The sequence below is a fragment of the Protopterus annectens genome, chromosome 3.part1 (assembly GCF_019279795.1).
Source record: "Protopterus annectens isolate FY-2018-M chromosome 3.part1, PAN1.0, whole genome shotgun sequence".
Taxonomy (NCBI): Eukaryota; Metazoa; Chordata; order Ceratodontiformes; family Protopteridae; genus Protopterus; species Protopterus annectens.
In genome coordinates this window covers 1,107,090,548-1,107,104,762 of record NC_056732.1, presented here as the reverse complement: position 1 = coordinate 1,107,104,762, position 14,215 = coordinate 1,107,090,548, and the positions used below count along the sequence as shown (strand labels likewise).

Here is a 14,215-nt window from a genome sequence, read left to right as displayed (position 1 = left end):
CCTCAGCTTGATCTAGAACCCATTTAGGCAGCTTGGGACCCTTTGTTTGGACTGTCTTCATGGTGATTACTTCCCCCAGACCAGTCAGTGCCCTGGGGTCAGCCCATACAAACTATATTACCAGGGCAGGAAGGAACCAAAGATGTTTTGAGAAGATGTCTGTCAATACCACTGATGGGCTGACACCAAGGTGCTAGGGGCACTTGCCCAGCTTAGTGGGGAAAGGGTGCTAAGCTGTGGAAGTTAGGCAAGCCATCGGGTCCTCTACTGCAGAAGTCCCAGGAGTTATTACTGCAACAGTCACCATACTCAAACATTTACAGTTGTAGTAGGTTCCTAATGCAATTGTACTTTCTTCAGCAAGCAAATCCTGATCTTACTTTAGTAGATATAAATGAGTTATCTGTTATATTAATTTCCTTGCCTGGCTTATAAGTCACTCTCTGTAGTCTCAGAAACATTCTCAGTAGAATATTCGTAAGTATAGTGCTTTATGATCTGTTGTCACCATCACAGGCTAATTGTTCACAGGTGTGTACTAGGCTAATGACCCTGGATCCTTTACAAGCCTAGCCCCAAAAAATTGCCCAGGTACAGTGCCACCCTATGTTAGTTCACAGTACCCCTAACCAATAGGGCAACTGGAATGATCCCTGGAGTGAACTTTGTTACCCATCCACTCTTCAAGATTTCTGTTGAAGAGGGCCAGTGAGGTAATCTGCTTGACATGAATGGGAAGCTTATTCCAGAGTATGGGCAGTCTTTGGGAGATGAACCTGTCCCTCCAGCATGTTCTGTTAATTGGGGTAATGAGGTTGTGATCTCTGGAGCGTGTGGCATGGCGGACTTGGGATTTCTTTAGGTGTAGCATTTCAAGTAGGGCTGGGTCGGACATGGCTTTGTAAGTCAAGCAGAGATCACCTCTGAGTAGATAATACGAGACTGAGAACAGCTGAAGTTTCTTGAGTCTGTCTATGTAGGACATGTGTTTAAGGCCTAGGATCCTCTTTCTGAGGTACTTTTGTGGGCTCTCCAGCTGCTGTAGGTTTCTGGTCAGGTACATGCCAAACAGGACATTATATTCTATGATTGTTCTGAGGGATGAGTAGAGAGGGATGATTACCTCTTTCTTCCTGGATGTGAAACCTTTGGTTATAAGATGTGCCACATAGAAAGACTTTCTGACCACAGCGGCAATGTGGTGGCCGAAGTTGAGGTGGCTGTCGACCTGGGTGTCCAGATCTCTTATGACCCCTTCAGTGAGCTCCCATCAGTGTGGTAATTTGCAGGAACTGAGTTTTTCCCAAAGGGGATGATAATGCATTTTTTGGTGTTAAGCTTCAGGCCATGGTTCCGACACCAGTCATTGGTCTCAGAGAGGCCCTTTTGTAGGATGTTTCATCACTTGTGGAGTTGATAATGACTCCTAGTTAGATAGGCAAACATGTGGCCAGGGGCAATAGGGCTTGTCCAAGGCATGCGTTGAACCATTGTTCAGTATGTGTTGCCAGGTTCCATGTCACAGCCCTGGAATTGGCTGGTCTGCTGATATATCATTGCAGATTTACTGTTACAGAAGTTGTATGGGTACACTGATGTGTTGGGGGTGGGGCACGACCAGCCCATGGTCTGCTGCATAGACAGTTGTGTGACTGCTGTATGACCCCACTGTTTGCCATCTCCCTTGAATAATGGAGTGGATTTTTCAGCCATGTAGCCTAGTGCATATTATGGAGTACATACTATTGGACAGAGTACTTCTTATCCCAAGTGGCTGTTAGATCTCTCCAAGTAGCTCAGTACCCCACTATATTCCCTTGCATACATGTGGCAGATCCATACATATGCTACCATATTCTAGTACCCCTTACAAGTGGTGAATAGGTGAGTGATTTACCTTGCGAATGCAGCAGTTGATAGTCCTACAGGTTGGGGCTGACTCTGTCTGATGCATGCTGTAGACAGTCAATACATGGTTAGGTACAGGTTGTGTGGGCTGAGTGGCATCATTTTTAGTAATATGCATGTGAGTTGGAGTAAGGTGTCAGTGCATGTGCTATGCATCATCTCTTGGCCAAGGCCGGGGCATACTGGTCACGCATATGTCTGCCTACAGGGACAACCTCAGGGGTTTCCTCCTTGGAGTCCCCCTGTGGGTGTGGCTGTGGTGACCTAGCCACTAGTGAGGAGCTGTGTATCCCTCCCTTTGCTGATCCTGCTGCAGCTGTTTCCACAATATCCTATTATGTAGCATGGCACATACTGTGAACATGTGGTTGGAGAGTACTGCAGGGCTGCACCAGATATACAGAGGCATCAGAACCATGACTTCAGCAGCCCAAACACATGTTCTATTATGTTGCTAGTTTGTGCATGTGCCTCATTATGGCATTCTTCTGTGGGTGGGTGTTATCATCCACAGTTCCAGTGCTTAGCCAGCATCCCCCAGTAAATGGCTTTGTGGGATGTCCCCCTAGCAACCATTGGGTACAGCTGTGATGCTTGCCAGATATGGAAGTCATGAAAACTGCCAGGGCTGCCAGCACACGCATTCATGACAGTGCCCTAGGCATTGTACACGACCTAGCAGTTGATGGAGTGATACCTCTTGTGGTTGATGTAGATTCTACCTTCCTCACCGAGTGGGGCCTTGATATGTACATGAGTGCAATCTATGGCACCCGGTACCGCAGGGTACTGTGTTACATGGTATAAGTGTTGCATAATACTGGTCCTCACGTCAGGGTGAGGGGAAAATAAATGTGCTCACTGGCATGTGGTAGTATGGCATCAGTGGAGTACCCTGGATGCTGATGTCTGAGAGACCCCCATCATGTCCCCACTTGGTCTTTGAAAAGTACCTGTAGCTAGTATCTTATGAGCTATACATACCATTGTTTCCACTGGGCTGGTTTCCCCTCTGTTGGCTCTGGGTCTGAGTTGAGGTCGGCAGAGCTCAGTGAGTTCTTGTAGTATGTCCCTCTCCACCATGTATCACTCTGCAGTCTCCAGCTCATGTAGCTCCTGGAAGTTTACCCTGGGCCTGAACACTCTTTCCCTTCTCAGTGATGGCCAATGGTCAGCAGCATTGACCTCAGCATCTAGCACATACTTATATAGCAGACCTGCAGCAGCCCCTAACATTCCTTCAGTTAAAACTCCGAAGTCTGTACTCCACTAGTGCAGAGTATGGGGGTGAAATCAGATTGTAGGGTGTATGCAACCTTATAGTGCTCTGCTGTAGGTGCAGCCATTGTGATTGACTACCTGTGATGCATTCCACCTGCCAAGTACATCATTGAGGACTGTTAATGGCCTTAGTCTAAGTGAAACGGGGGTTGTCAGTACTTAATATATCATTGCCTTTCTCAGCCAATTTTTTGTTTGGACAGCCTTCCTCACTCAGCACTACTGCGTGCCACACAAACAGGTGCCGCGAAGGTAAACAGTGCTCAGCAGTCAGTGGAGTGGAGCTATCAGGCAGTGTCCTGGGAGGGTGCAAAAATAAGTCAAATGTCTCAATGTAGTTGGTGCATTCCCAGTATAGACTATCTAAATAAAACATGTATTTCTTGTTGTTATAACAACACTTTACAACCCTTCAGCTTTGTATGATGCCCAGTATAAATAATCAGTTTACATAATGGCTGCTGTAAGTTTCATATTTTCTGATCCACTGCTTCAGATGTTTTTTAGCACGTTTATTAAATTATCACTTAAGATATAAACAAACATACATTTACATAAAAGAAAATAACATTTTGCTATCCATAAACGAGAGCTTCCATTTTTCTCAGTGTTTATTATCTTTTGTTTAGTCTCGTCCCACATAGCCTTAGCTGCCATAAAAGAATCCTTTTTAACCCATAGTCCTAAACATACCTCTCAACCTCTTAGAGCAAAAAATCTAGACAGAGCCATAAATAATGGGGGACAAAGGCCCAAAAATATGGACTTTTTTTTACATATTGTTCCTATAAACATAGAAAGTTTAATGAATAATGAATAACAGGTTTTGCATTAGCATGAATTTTCTGAAGGGTATGAAGTCTAAAACTTAAATGTTTGTCATTATTTTCTGACTTAAACCCTCAATAAGTTGCCAATATTTTACCAGAAAACCACAATTTTATGAAAAACAGACCGAAATTATGAGATAAAAATCTGGACATTCTGTGAAAATCTGTACAGTTGAGAGGTATGGTCTTAAATACTTTGTTATGTAATTTTTTCATAAATCTCAGTATTGCTGACCAGTTCATGTGTGGGTACTTAGTTTACATTTATGTTTTATCTTCATTCATTTTGCATCCAGAAAAGACTTGAAACTGTCTCAAAATGTTACACAACACTGAGATGTCCTTTTCTGATTTTATCAGATTCAAAATAATATTGTCTGCAAATAAAGCCAACTTTTCTTGATGGCTATACCAATTTTTTACTGAGACCATCCAGTCTCTCGCCAGTCAGCTTACCACTTCTCCCTCGGCTATAACCTTAACTAAAGACCCAACTCAACCCTCCTTTAACCTACAACCCACATCTACCTCCTATATTCGAACCTTCTTGAAAAAACTCAAACCAACCACCTTAGCGGCTGACTTACTCCCAGCCAATTACTTACAAATAGCATCTGACGCCATAGCCTACCTTGTTTCAGTCTTGATCAACCGGTCCATTTCTGAAGCTTCTATTCCCTCAATCTGGAAAATCTCCTATATCATCCCTCTCCATAAAGGTGGGTCCTCCACTGACGCATCTAACTACAGACCAATAGCTATACTGTCTCCTCTAGCCAAGATCATGGAACGCTGCGTTCACAAACAACTCATTACCCATCTTACTCGAAATAACGTCCTGTCTAACACCCAGCACGGCTTTCGCCCCCATCATAGCACAACCACTGCTCTCCTCTCCTTTGTTGACTCAGTCAACCAAAACCACAATAATAAATTGATATCCTCTGCGCTTTTTCTCGACCTATCCAAAGCCTTCGACATGGTCAGTCACCAACAGTTGATTCACACACTGGAAACCTTTCATCTTAGCAAATCAACCATAAGTTGGTTTAATGACTACCTTTCTTGTAGAAAACAGGCAGTCCAGTGGCAAAACAGGCTATCAGACCTACTCCCCACTAATATCGGTGTTCCCCAAGGATCTATTCTCGGTCCCCTTCTCTTTTCCCTATTTATAAATGGTCTACACTCGATCATTCCCAAAGCCACCTGCATTCAATACATGAGCGACTCCACCCTGATCTGCTCGGACGTTTCTCTCGCCAAACTCCAAGTTGCAACCCAAAACTGCTTTTCCTTAGTTGAAAAATGGTTCTCAGAACTAAAGCTTTTACTTAACCCGACCAAAACTAAATTACTTCTATTTTTCCCCACACCAATTACCTCCCAAGGAAAAGAACCTCCTAATACCAACAACCCAACCTTCCACGTGTCCTCCAACAATGGGACCATAATCGAACCTGTCTCCCACACCAAACTACTAGGGGTGACCATAGACCACAAGCTTAAATTTGATACACGTCAGCCTGACCATTAAGTCGGTAAACAAGAAACTCGGGTCTATGTATAGAATAAAGAACTTCTTAACCCCGCACACCAAACTAACTATTGCCAGGACCCACCTACTCTCCACACTCTTTTATGCCTCCCCGATATTCTCCTTCCTTAACAAGAGAGAACTCGACAAACTATCTACAACCTATAACCACATAGCCAGATTCATAACAGGAATGCCCTATCGCACCCATCACTGCCAAAATCTAAGGACACTGGAATGGTTAGAACTGCCCAACATTCTCAAACTCAACCAACTCACTGAGGCATTTAAAACAATCAACCATCCAGACAAAAAACCCTCACTGAACAAAATACTTACCCCCTACTCCAACCTTACATCTCTTAGGTCGTCCAAAAGCCTACAAGTACAGACCATTAAATCTAACAACTCGGGAGGCGAAGCACTCTATGCCAATTCCATTGGCAAATCCTGGAATGCCCTCCCAAACAACCTAAGACACATGACCTCTCTTCACCAATTCAAAAAACACCTCAAAGATCTCCTAAAGTCCCAATGGCTATGCCCATGCTCTAATCCAGACTAATAGCAAACGCTCCAGGCCCACCGAAGCCTCTACCCAACCCAAAACCTTAAGGGTTCACAATGTAGCCATGTTAGACCATCATTCTAAGTCTGTACCTCTTTTAACCAATATGTATAACCTTTTTGTTTGCTTTATTTATGAATGTAATAATAATTACTTAATCTTCTGATGTTTCTGTTTATCTACCTCTGTTTTTTGGAGCTTTTCTCCCCGGGCCTCTACTGAAAATGGACATGTATCCAGCTAGACTAGCCCGGTCAACAAATGTAAAATAAAAATAAAAATATTATTGAATTCCTGAATCCCTTATTTTTTTTTTGCCAGTGGCTCTAAATATAATGTAAATAACAAAAGGGAAAGAGGACACCCCTGCCTGGTTTCTCTGTTCAGGCGCAACATTTCAGAGAGAAACCCTCCCACTTGGATTTTTACCTCTAATCCCTTGTATATCTTCCTAATTAACCTAAGTATTATATCAGAGAAAGCAAATGCTTCCTTCCCCATAATCATAAAATCCCAGCTTACTCTGTCGAATACTTTCTGCATCAAGACCCACCAACAACAGAGGTATAGCAAGATTTACCTTATAAAACCAGAAAAGAACATCTTGGTGTTGTATAACATTTTGAGACTATTTCAGATCTTTCAAAATATAAAATTAATGAAGATAAAACAAAGGTTATAGCAGTTAATTATGTACCCACACACGTGGCAAGAGACTAAACAAAAGATAATACAAAAACTGAGAAACTAAAATCTCTTCTTAATGGATATGGATAGTATGATCCAGGCAGTGAAAATGTTTTAGTCCCTTTAGTTTTTATATACAGATAAGGCATCTTTATATCAACAAGAAGAGAAGTTGTGGGCAATAATTAAAGATTTTGAAGGATTTTATCTGGAAGGGGAAGAGAGCAAGACTGAAGTGGGATAAGTTGATCCTTCAAAAGAACAAGCTGGTTTTAAATTACCTGACTTTAAGGGGTATTTTAGAGCTACACATTTAAGGCTCATGTAAATAACACAAGCAAAAGGTATAATTCAAAGTGGAAAGGGATGATCATGAAGCAGGAGGGAAGTTCAAGAAATAAGGATAGTGGGGTCTGGATGCAGATCCTTAAGGAGAATAACAACCACCCTTCAGAATATTGTATTGATAAAGTAGCAGAAATTATTCTGATAAAGCCAACATGAGAAAAGAGAAAGGAGATTTTGCCAATAGAGATGACTGCAAGTAGGGGATACAAAAATAGGCAAGAGGGGGCCGGAATTTCTTGAAGAAAACTGGCAAAGAAACCAAGGTATTGGGAGAAAGTAACTAGAGAGGGAAAGGTAATAGAGTGGGATGAGGCCAAGAAGACGTTTGGACTGCAGGCTAAAGACAGCCTTCCCTAACAGGGATTGATATCAAAGTATAGGCAAGGAGAAAGGAATAGGAGAATCATAAGTGAATGACCTGCTCTAGTAGATGTTTAGTTGAGTCCAGAACAGAAGCTGCTGTTAAAAAGATAATTAGTAGGGCATATAAAATATTGCAGGATAAATATCAGAATCAAGTCAGAGGAGGTTAGAAAAGACTGGGAAGAGACACAATTTACAAGGAAGCAATGGGAGGACACATGCATGAGTCTCAAGTATGCAAAAAGTCCAGTAGGTGTAGGATTTTTGCTTGGAAGTGTTTTCATAGGTATTTTTGTACCTAAGCAGACTTCAAAGAACTTTTCCTCAGGTAGATAGCAAATGTTGGAGGTACGATGGTGAATAAATAGCTAACTGGTGACATGCTTTGGGAATGTAATGAGCTGACAAATTCCCTACAAAATAGTCTGTCAGAAATATTGGGTGAGCAAATCGCTGTAACTAAGGAAATTATTAAGCCGGGACACAGGATCTGAATTGCTTAGACATAGAAAGGCCCTTCTTAAGTTTAATTCTGTTTTTTTTTGCCAAAAAAATCAATTACTAGAAATTGGAAGTCAAAGTTTAAACCGACTGTATTTGAAGTATTGAATATTGTAAAAGAGGTTAAAGAACTGGAAGAGCGATCTTTCGAAAACAGTAGGAGCAAATTTCATAGACATAAATGGAAATTGTGGGAACAGTTCATGCAGAATAATGTTAAAGAGAAGGAGTGAGGTTTAAGGGACAGCAATAATTGAGCAATTTGTGTAATGATGGACTTGGACTTGTGATAGCTATAAAGAAAGAAAACCTATGTGATGTGTAATGTATGTAAATGTAAATGTGGTTTGTTTTCTATTAATGTGTGTTTGCCTGTGTCTTAAGTTTAAATTTATTTATTTATTTACCGGGTAATGTCCGACTGGGCAAAATGGCCTTTTTCAGCGGAGACCCAGGGAGAAAAGCTCCAGAAAGTAGCATAGCTATACAAAGCTGTAAAGATATATATATAAAGCAGAATACAAAAGGTTACAAAATTCATACAAAGTTTCAAATAGTTTTTGATAAAGAGCAACATCATTGATACAGTAAATACAGTAAAAAAAGTCTATATTTAAATATGCATTTTACCATCGTACTTCCAACATTTGCTGTCTACCTCCATCATACCTCCAGCATTTGCTATCTACCTGAGGAAAAATTCTTTGAGGTCTGCGTAGGTATAAAAAATACCTATGAAAAAACATGCATGCAGTTTAATAAAAGTGTTTTAGAAAGATGGATTTCAGGAGTTATAACCAGCACTTTTTCCTTTTGCAAGGACAGAGAAGATCTGTCTGCTTCCATTTTGTACCAATGTATTGTGTTTCACTGTTAGAAATTTAGAAATTTACATTTGCCATTGCGGACACCTTTTTTTTCTTCCAAGGGAGTTATAGATGTCATTTTGTTCACCTGCATCAGGAGAGTATTTGCTGCAAATGTTTGCATTGAAACTGCTTGTCCTTTTTGTTTACATTGTCACGTGGTTTTTCATTCTAAACTTCACTTACAAGGAGTATGGCAAGTCTTAGAAAGACTTTCCTGTGTGTGTTTTTTTGCTTTATAAACCTTTTATGAAGTATAACATGGCAGAAATAATTTACTATCACTACAGTTATGAGAGGGAGATTTTTATATCCTGTATAGTTTGTCAAGCTTCTTCCTCCTGTGTTTCTGTTTCTTTGGTTAAGCCCGCATTTGCTGTGCTTTCTTTACTGGGCACCATTTTGCAAACTTTGGTAGACTTTAGTTTTCTGGTTGCCACTCCTAGTCCATTTGTGGATTATATTTCTCCTTAAAGGAAGTGCTGCAGAAGTAAAGGAAAAAGACCTCCTTTATCTTTGCCATATTGGTTCTTACATTTACAGGGGACCAAGACCTTTTGATCATGTTTGAAGTCAGAAGTTATTTTGCTGTGACTACATCAGACATACACATGTCACTTGTCTGCCAGTGGCTCTCTGAGTTCTTCTGTTACAGTAAGTTCGAATTTAACTTCTTTTTCTATCCACTGGGTTCCATAGTTTAATTTGCGTACAGCCAACTGAGTAATCTTTCTCATGTTGCAGCATAAGGTCCAACAGAAACTTGGCCTTGCTGGTAGATATGACCATAAGTATTTCTTTTTAATAATTGCTTGCTCTTTCCTCTCTACTCCCCAGGTTTTACACACCTCCCATGACCATTAAGTCAGTAACCTTATTAGTCCATTTGTTCACCTAATCCCTGGTGCATGTTTTCCTTGCTTCCCATGTTCCTAGTGCAGGTACTGCACTTTTAGGCTTTCCCCATATGACATTTCTCTGGCAGGACTTTTCCAAGTCCTTTCTCTAAGATTGGGGAGCTGGCACCAGTAACTGTCTCCCATCATTTGCAGGCTGTTTCCCTTAGCACCCAGGCCACTAATGAATCTGGGTTGTTTGGAAGCTGGCAATGGCTTACAGTAATTTTAAATTAATTAATTAAAGTAGTTAATTATAGAGATGCAGTGTTTGTCTTGTGGGCTGTGTATTTTTCTAATAAACTTAGTGCTATTCAGCAGGACAGTAATGAATTGCTCTTTCACTTAAGTCACTACCCTGACATTGTCTGATGCCTCATGTACCATCCGTTTTTGACTAAATTATTTTTGTACAGAAGCTTACATCAAAATTAACTACTTGTGGCAGCAGAAAACCCTGCTAACTTAATAATTGTGGTTTGTATTAAATAGCCTGAATCCATGCTAGAGATTCACTGTTTGATGAGTATAGCAGAAATCTTGAAGTCTTATACCCATCTTATGGCAAAGGGGGGAAAACCCCTAACTGCAATCCAAGCAACCTGTGTTCAACTAATGAGCACTGAAACTGGAGGGAGTAGGATGACAGGGTATGCCCATCCTTGGAGAAGGGTAGTGCCTTGGCTCACCACTTGGCTGACACCCACTGGGAGCACTGGATGTTGCAACCGATGGAGTCTGACCAGGAGGATGTGCTGCCATTGCATACCCACATAAGTCAGGGCACAATCATGTGGAGAAGCTTGTCTGCCCCTCCCATAGACCAGCAGCACTAAGCCTCCCCCAAAATCTGCTGAGTGGAGTTAAGATCTCCCTGGGGCCAGGGAGGAGATCCTGATGTCTGCCTGGATGATGACCCCACAATCAGCTCTTGCCTGTCTGGCAATGAACGAGATGGTGATTGTTCTTGCCCCTCTGAGGAATGAATGGGGCTCATCGATCAAGAGATGTGGGAGTCTGGTAGTCTGGTAGGTATATTTGAATGAGACATCCATAATGAAAGCTGAATTTTTAAGAAGTGGATACTCTGAGACTATTATACAGAAAAATATTGATATGATAGTTGAGGGTAGGAAAACAAGCTATAAACCAATATTTTTAGAGGAGAATATAGATGCAGATAATGGTAATTTAGTGCCTACTAAAAAGAAGGACACTAGATTAAGATATATAACAACCTTCTCAGGTTACTCTAATCAAATTAGTAACATAATATATAAAAATTGGCCTATACTTATGGCCATGCCAGAGTTAAGTGATATAGTAGGATCCAGACCTAGTTTTGCTTATAGAAATAACCAATGCATGAAAAACATGTTGTGTTATAAGGATTTTGACATAAGGCACAATGTTGGTTATAGTAACAAAGGGACCTACAAATGCTATAACTGCACCTGCTGTGCTGATATTTTTGAAGGGACAATATTTTTATACACCCCATAACGCATAAGAAGTTTTATTTTCATGTTAATGCTAATTGTAATGCCACAAAGATTATCTACCTTGCCACTTGTGTAAATTGTCAAGCATTTTATGTAGGGAAGACTATACGGAGGTTGAAAGACCGTATAATTGAACATAGGTCTGAAATAAACAGACAAATACAGACTAATGCCCTATATAAGCACATACATGAGTTCAATACACATACTTTTAAATTCAGATGTATAGATGCAATACAAGTGGGTATGAGGGGGGGTGATATAAATAACCTTGTAGAAACAAGAGAACTAGAGTGGATAATAAGACTACAGGCTGAAAATCCACCAGGATTAAATAACACTACTAGTATAAAACCAATACTAGTTAAACGCCAACTAAATAACTTATAAAATACTACTAAAATGATATACTATGTATAACACATTATTTGTACATATTTTTATGTTTTAAACATTTCCCTTTTAAATAACTTTTTAAAAAAAAGTTCATTGGCTGGTTGATCATGTGATTTTAATTGTTCCTCTATTTAAATGATGTAAATTTGTATATTGTGTAATGCTGATGAAGGGTTGAGAGCCTGAAAGCTTCATTAAAGTTCTGTGTTTCTGTGACCACTGTTGTTCTCAGAGTTTTGTTCTATCTACGTGTTCAGGAGTCTGGTAGTTGGCAGGAAGTGTTAGTACCTGAGAATTGAGAATGTCACCTATTACTAATGCATATTCTGCATGCTTGTCTACAGCATGGCTTATTTACTACTGGAAGAATTTTCATGTTCTCTTAACAAGAGGAGGTACGCAGCCATGTAGAAATTAAAAACAAATTATTTGGTGACTCCTTGGTGTAAGTGATGAAGCGCTGTCTACAATTTAGGTATCTTGGGATTGAAAACCAGCTTGTGAGGTGTGGAAGAATGATGTCTTCTTGTCCATTGTGGGTGGAAAGAGAGAGTCTGAGCCCACTGTACTGTGATCTTCAGGAAGAGGCCTTATCTAAGAGCATATGCAGCATATGAGCTAAGACGTACAGTGTGGTCTACCGAGCAGTATGTAGAGTTTCAGCTGGCTGTCTGCGCATGCGTACAAGCATGAGTCTTTAGGCTGGTAGTACAGGGTCCTGTTTGTCAGTGAGCACATCATTTGGCCAGTGGGAGATGAGCTAGGAATTATATAAAAACCTCCTGATCCTGCTAGATGATGGTTGCATTCCCTGACTTTCACAAACTCTCCCTCTCCAATTTTCCTTTAATACCAGGACGGAGAAAGGAACAAATGTACCACTAGGTGATTGGGAGGAGGCCCTATGATCACAAGGACAGAAGGGAGGAAAAGAGCTAAAAAAACACAGATTTTTTGAACTGAGAATCTCTTTCACTTTCGGCTTTTCCCCGTTCCCGGTTAAGGGTCGCCACAGCGGATCACATTGTCCGCTCATGAATGGCAGTGGAGTTTTTACAGTGTCAAGTTGCCAGCCCGGTGCCCAACCTTCCACAGAAGGCATGCACGCACTCACGCCCAGGGCCAATTTTAGCGTGTCCAATCCACGTGCACTGACAATGCAAAGAAAAAAGTTGTTTTCTGCCATATTTTCTTTATGTTATACTTAAGATAACTTGCTGATGAGGGATTTTGAAGTGATGATCTGCATAAAATGTTTGTTCTCTGAAGGTGATTTATTACTGTGGATATTTAAATGTGATGTTTTAAGCAGTTAAGAATATTGGAAGAGTTCATATAATTCTTAGTCTTTCATTGCTGCTTGTGAAGCTTTCTAAAATGACTTCATTTTGTTTTCAGTGACCATGCGGCAGTTTGATCACCCTCACATAGTCAAGCTTATAGGTGTTATTACAGAAAATCCGGTATGGATCATTATGGAACTCTGCACTTTAGGGGAGGTTAGTGGTGTTTTATTGTTCTGGGTTATTTTTTTTCCTTCATAATTGTGTATATACTAGTCTGTAGAAAGGCTGAAACAGCAAATGTGATTGCTCATTTGAGTATTTTGCTATTAACACTGCCTGTGGGAATGCACGAGTGATACAGTCTTAAAAGGCTGATACTGTACTAAAAGGATTGTAGACCATGGAAGTTGGTGTTGGTTGACCTTAGTACCAGAGAGGTGTGGTAATGGAAATCAGTGCAGTATTTCTGGAATAATACTTGACAACATGATTGGACATAATGAAACAAGTACGTAAAAACAAAACTGAGCCACAAGAATTTTGATTATATTGATGCAGGCAAATAACACTCAAAATACTAAAGAATGGTGGATGTTCAAACCTAAATGCTGTTTTGGCACTTTCATATCCTTAATCATTTGAGATGAAAGCGTCAACCAGGACAAATGAAAAAAGGATGCTGTAAAATATTTCTAACACATTCATGTAACAGTTACACCAATTGTGCAACAAAATTAGTCAAATTGATAAATACCTCATGTACAAGTAAATCTACTTTTTCAATTTTTGCTAATATTTAAGACCAGGTTAAAATATTAAACATACATGCAAGCAATGAATAAAACATTTAAAATGTCAGTTGTAAAATGCTTTCTAAATTTCATTTAAACAATGAGATTGGTTAGCATTTAACCACATTTGCCATCACAGCTCCTTGTATTCTTATAGTGAGCCTCTTGAATTCTCCTCAACTTTGTTGATGACATAAAGACTAAACTTTTTGAAAAATTAGGAATTGTAAAGGGTTGAACAAGGTCTTTAGTGTTCTTAATTTTAATACCGTATAGTTGTACATGTATTGACCAAATTTTCTGTTGGTCTTTCCAACATAAGAAGCATTACATGAAATGCATTTCACTATATTAATCACTTTTTCTGAACAACAGTTAAACCTACTTGCTGGACTAATGATTCTCTGTACAGTGACAAGCTAAATAAAAGATCCTTTATGTATAAATCTGCATAA

General features: G+C 40.1%; 1 protein-coding gene across 11 annotated transcripts in view; it reads left to right on the top strand.

The window, feature by feature from the left end:
* The window catches only part of PTK2 (protein tyrosine kinase 2), a 4,250,095-nt gene that overhangs the window by 3,040,338 nt on the left and 1,195,542 nt on the right, over positions 1 to 14,215 (top strand). For all 11 annotated transcript variants that reach the window (XM_044067250.1, XM_044067257.1, XM_044067247.1 and 8 more), the window contains one exon: positions 13,082 to 13,182. In XM_044067250.1, the coding sequence (XP_043923185.1) occupies positions 13,082 to 13,182 (101 nt within the window). The remainder of the gene's footprint in view (positions 1 to 13,081; positions 13,183 to 14,215) is intronic.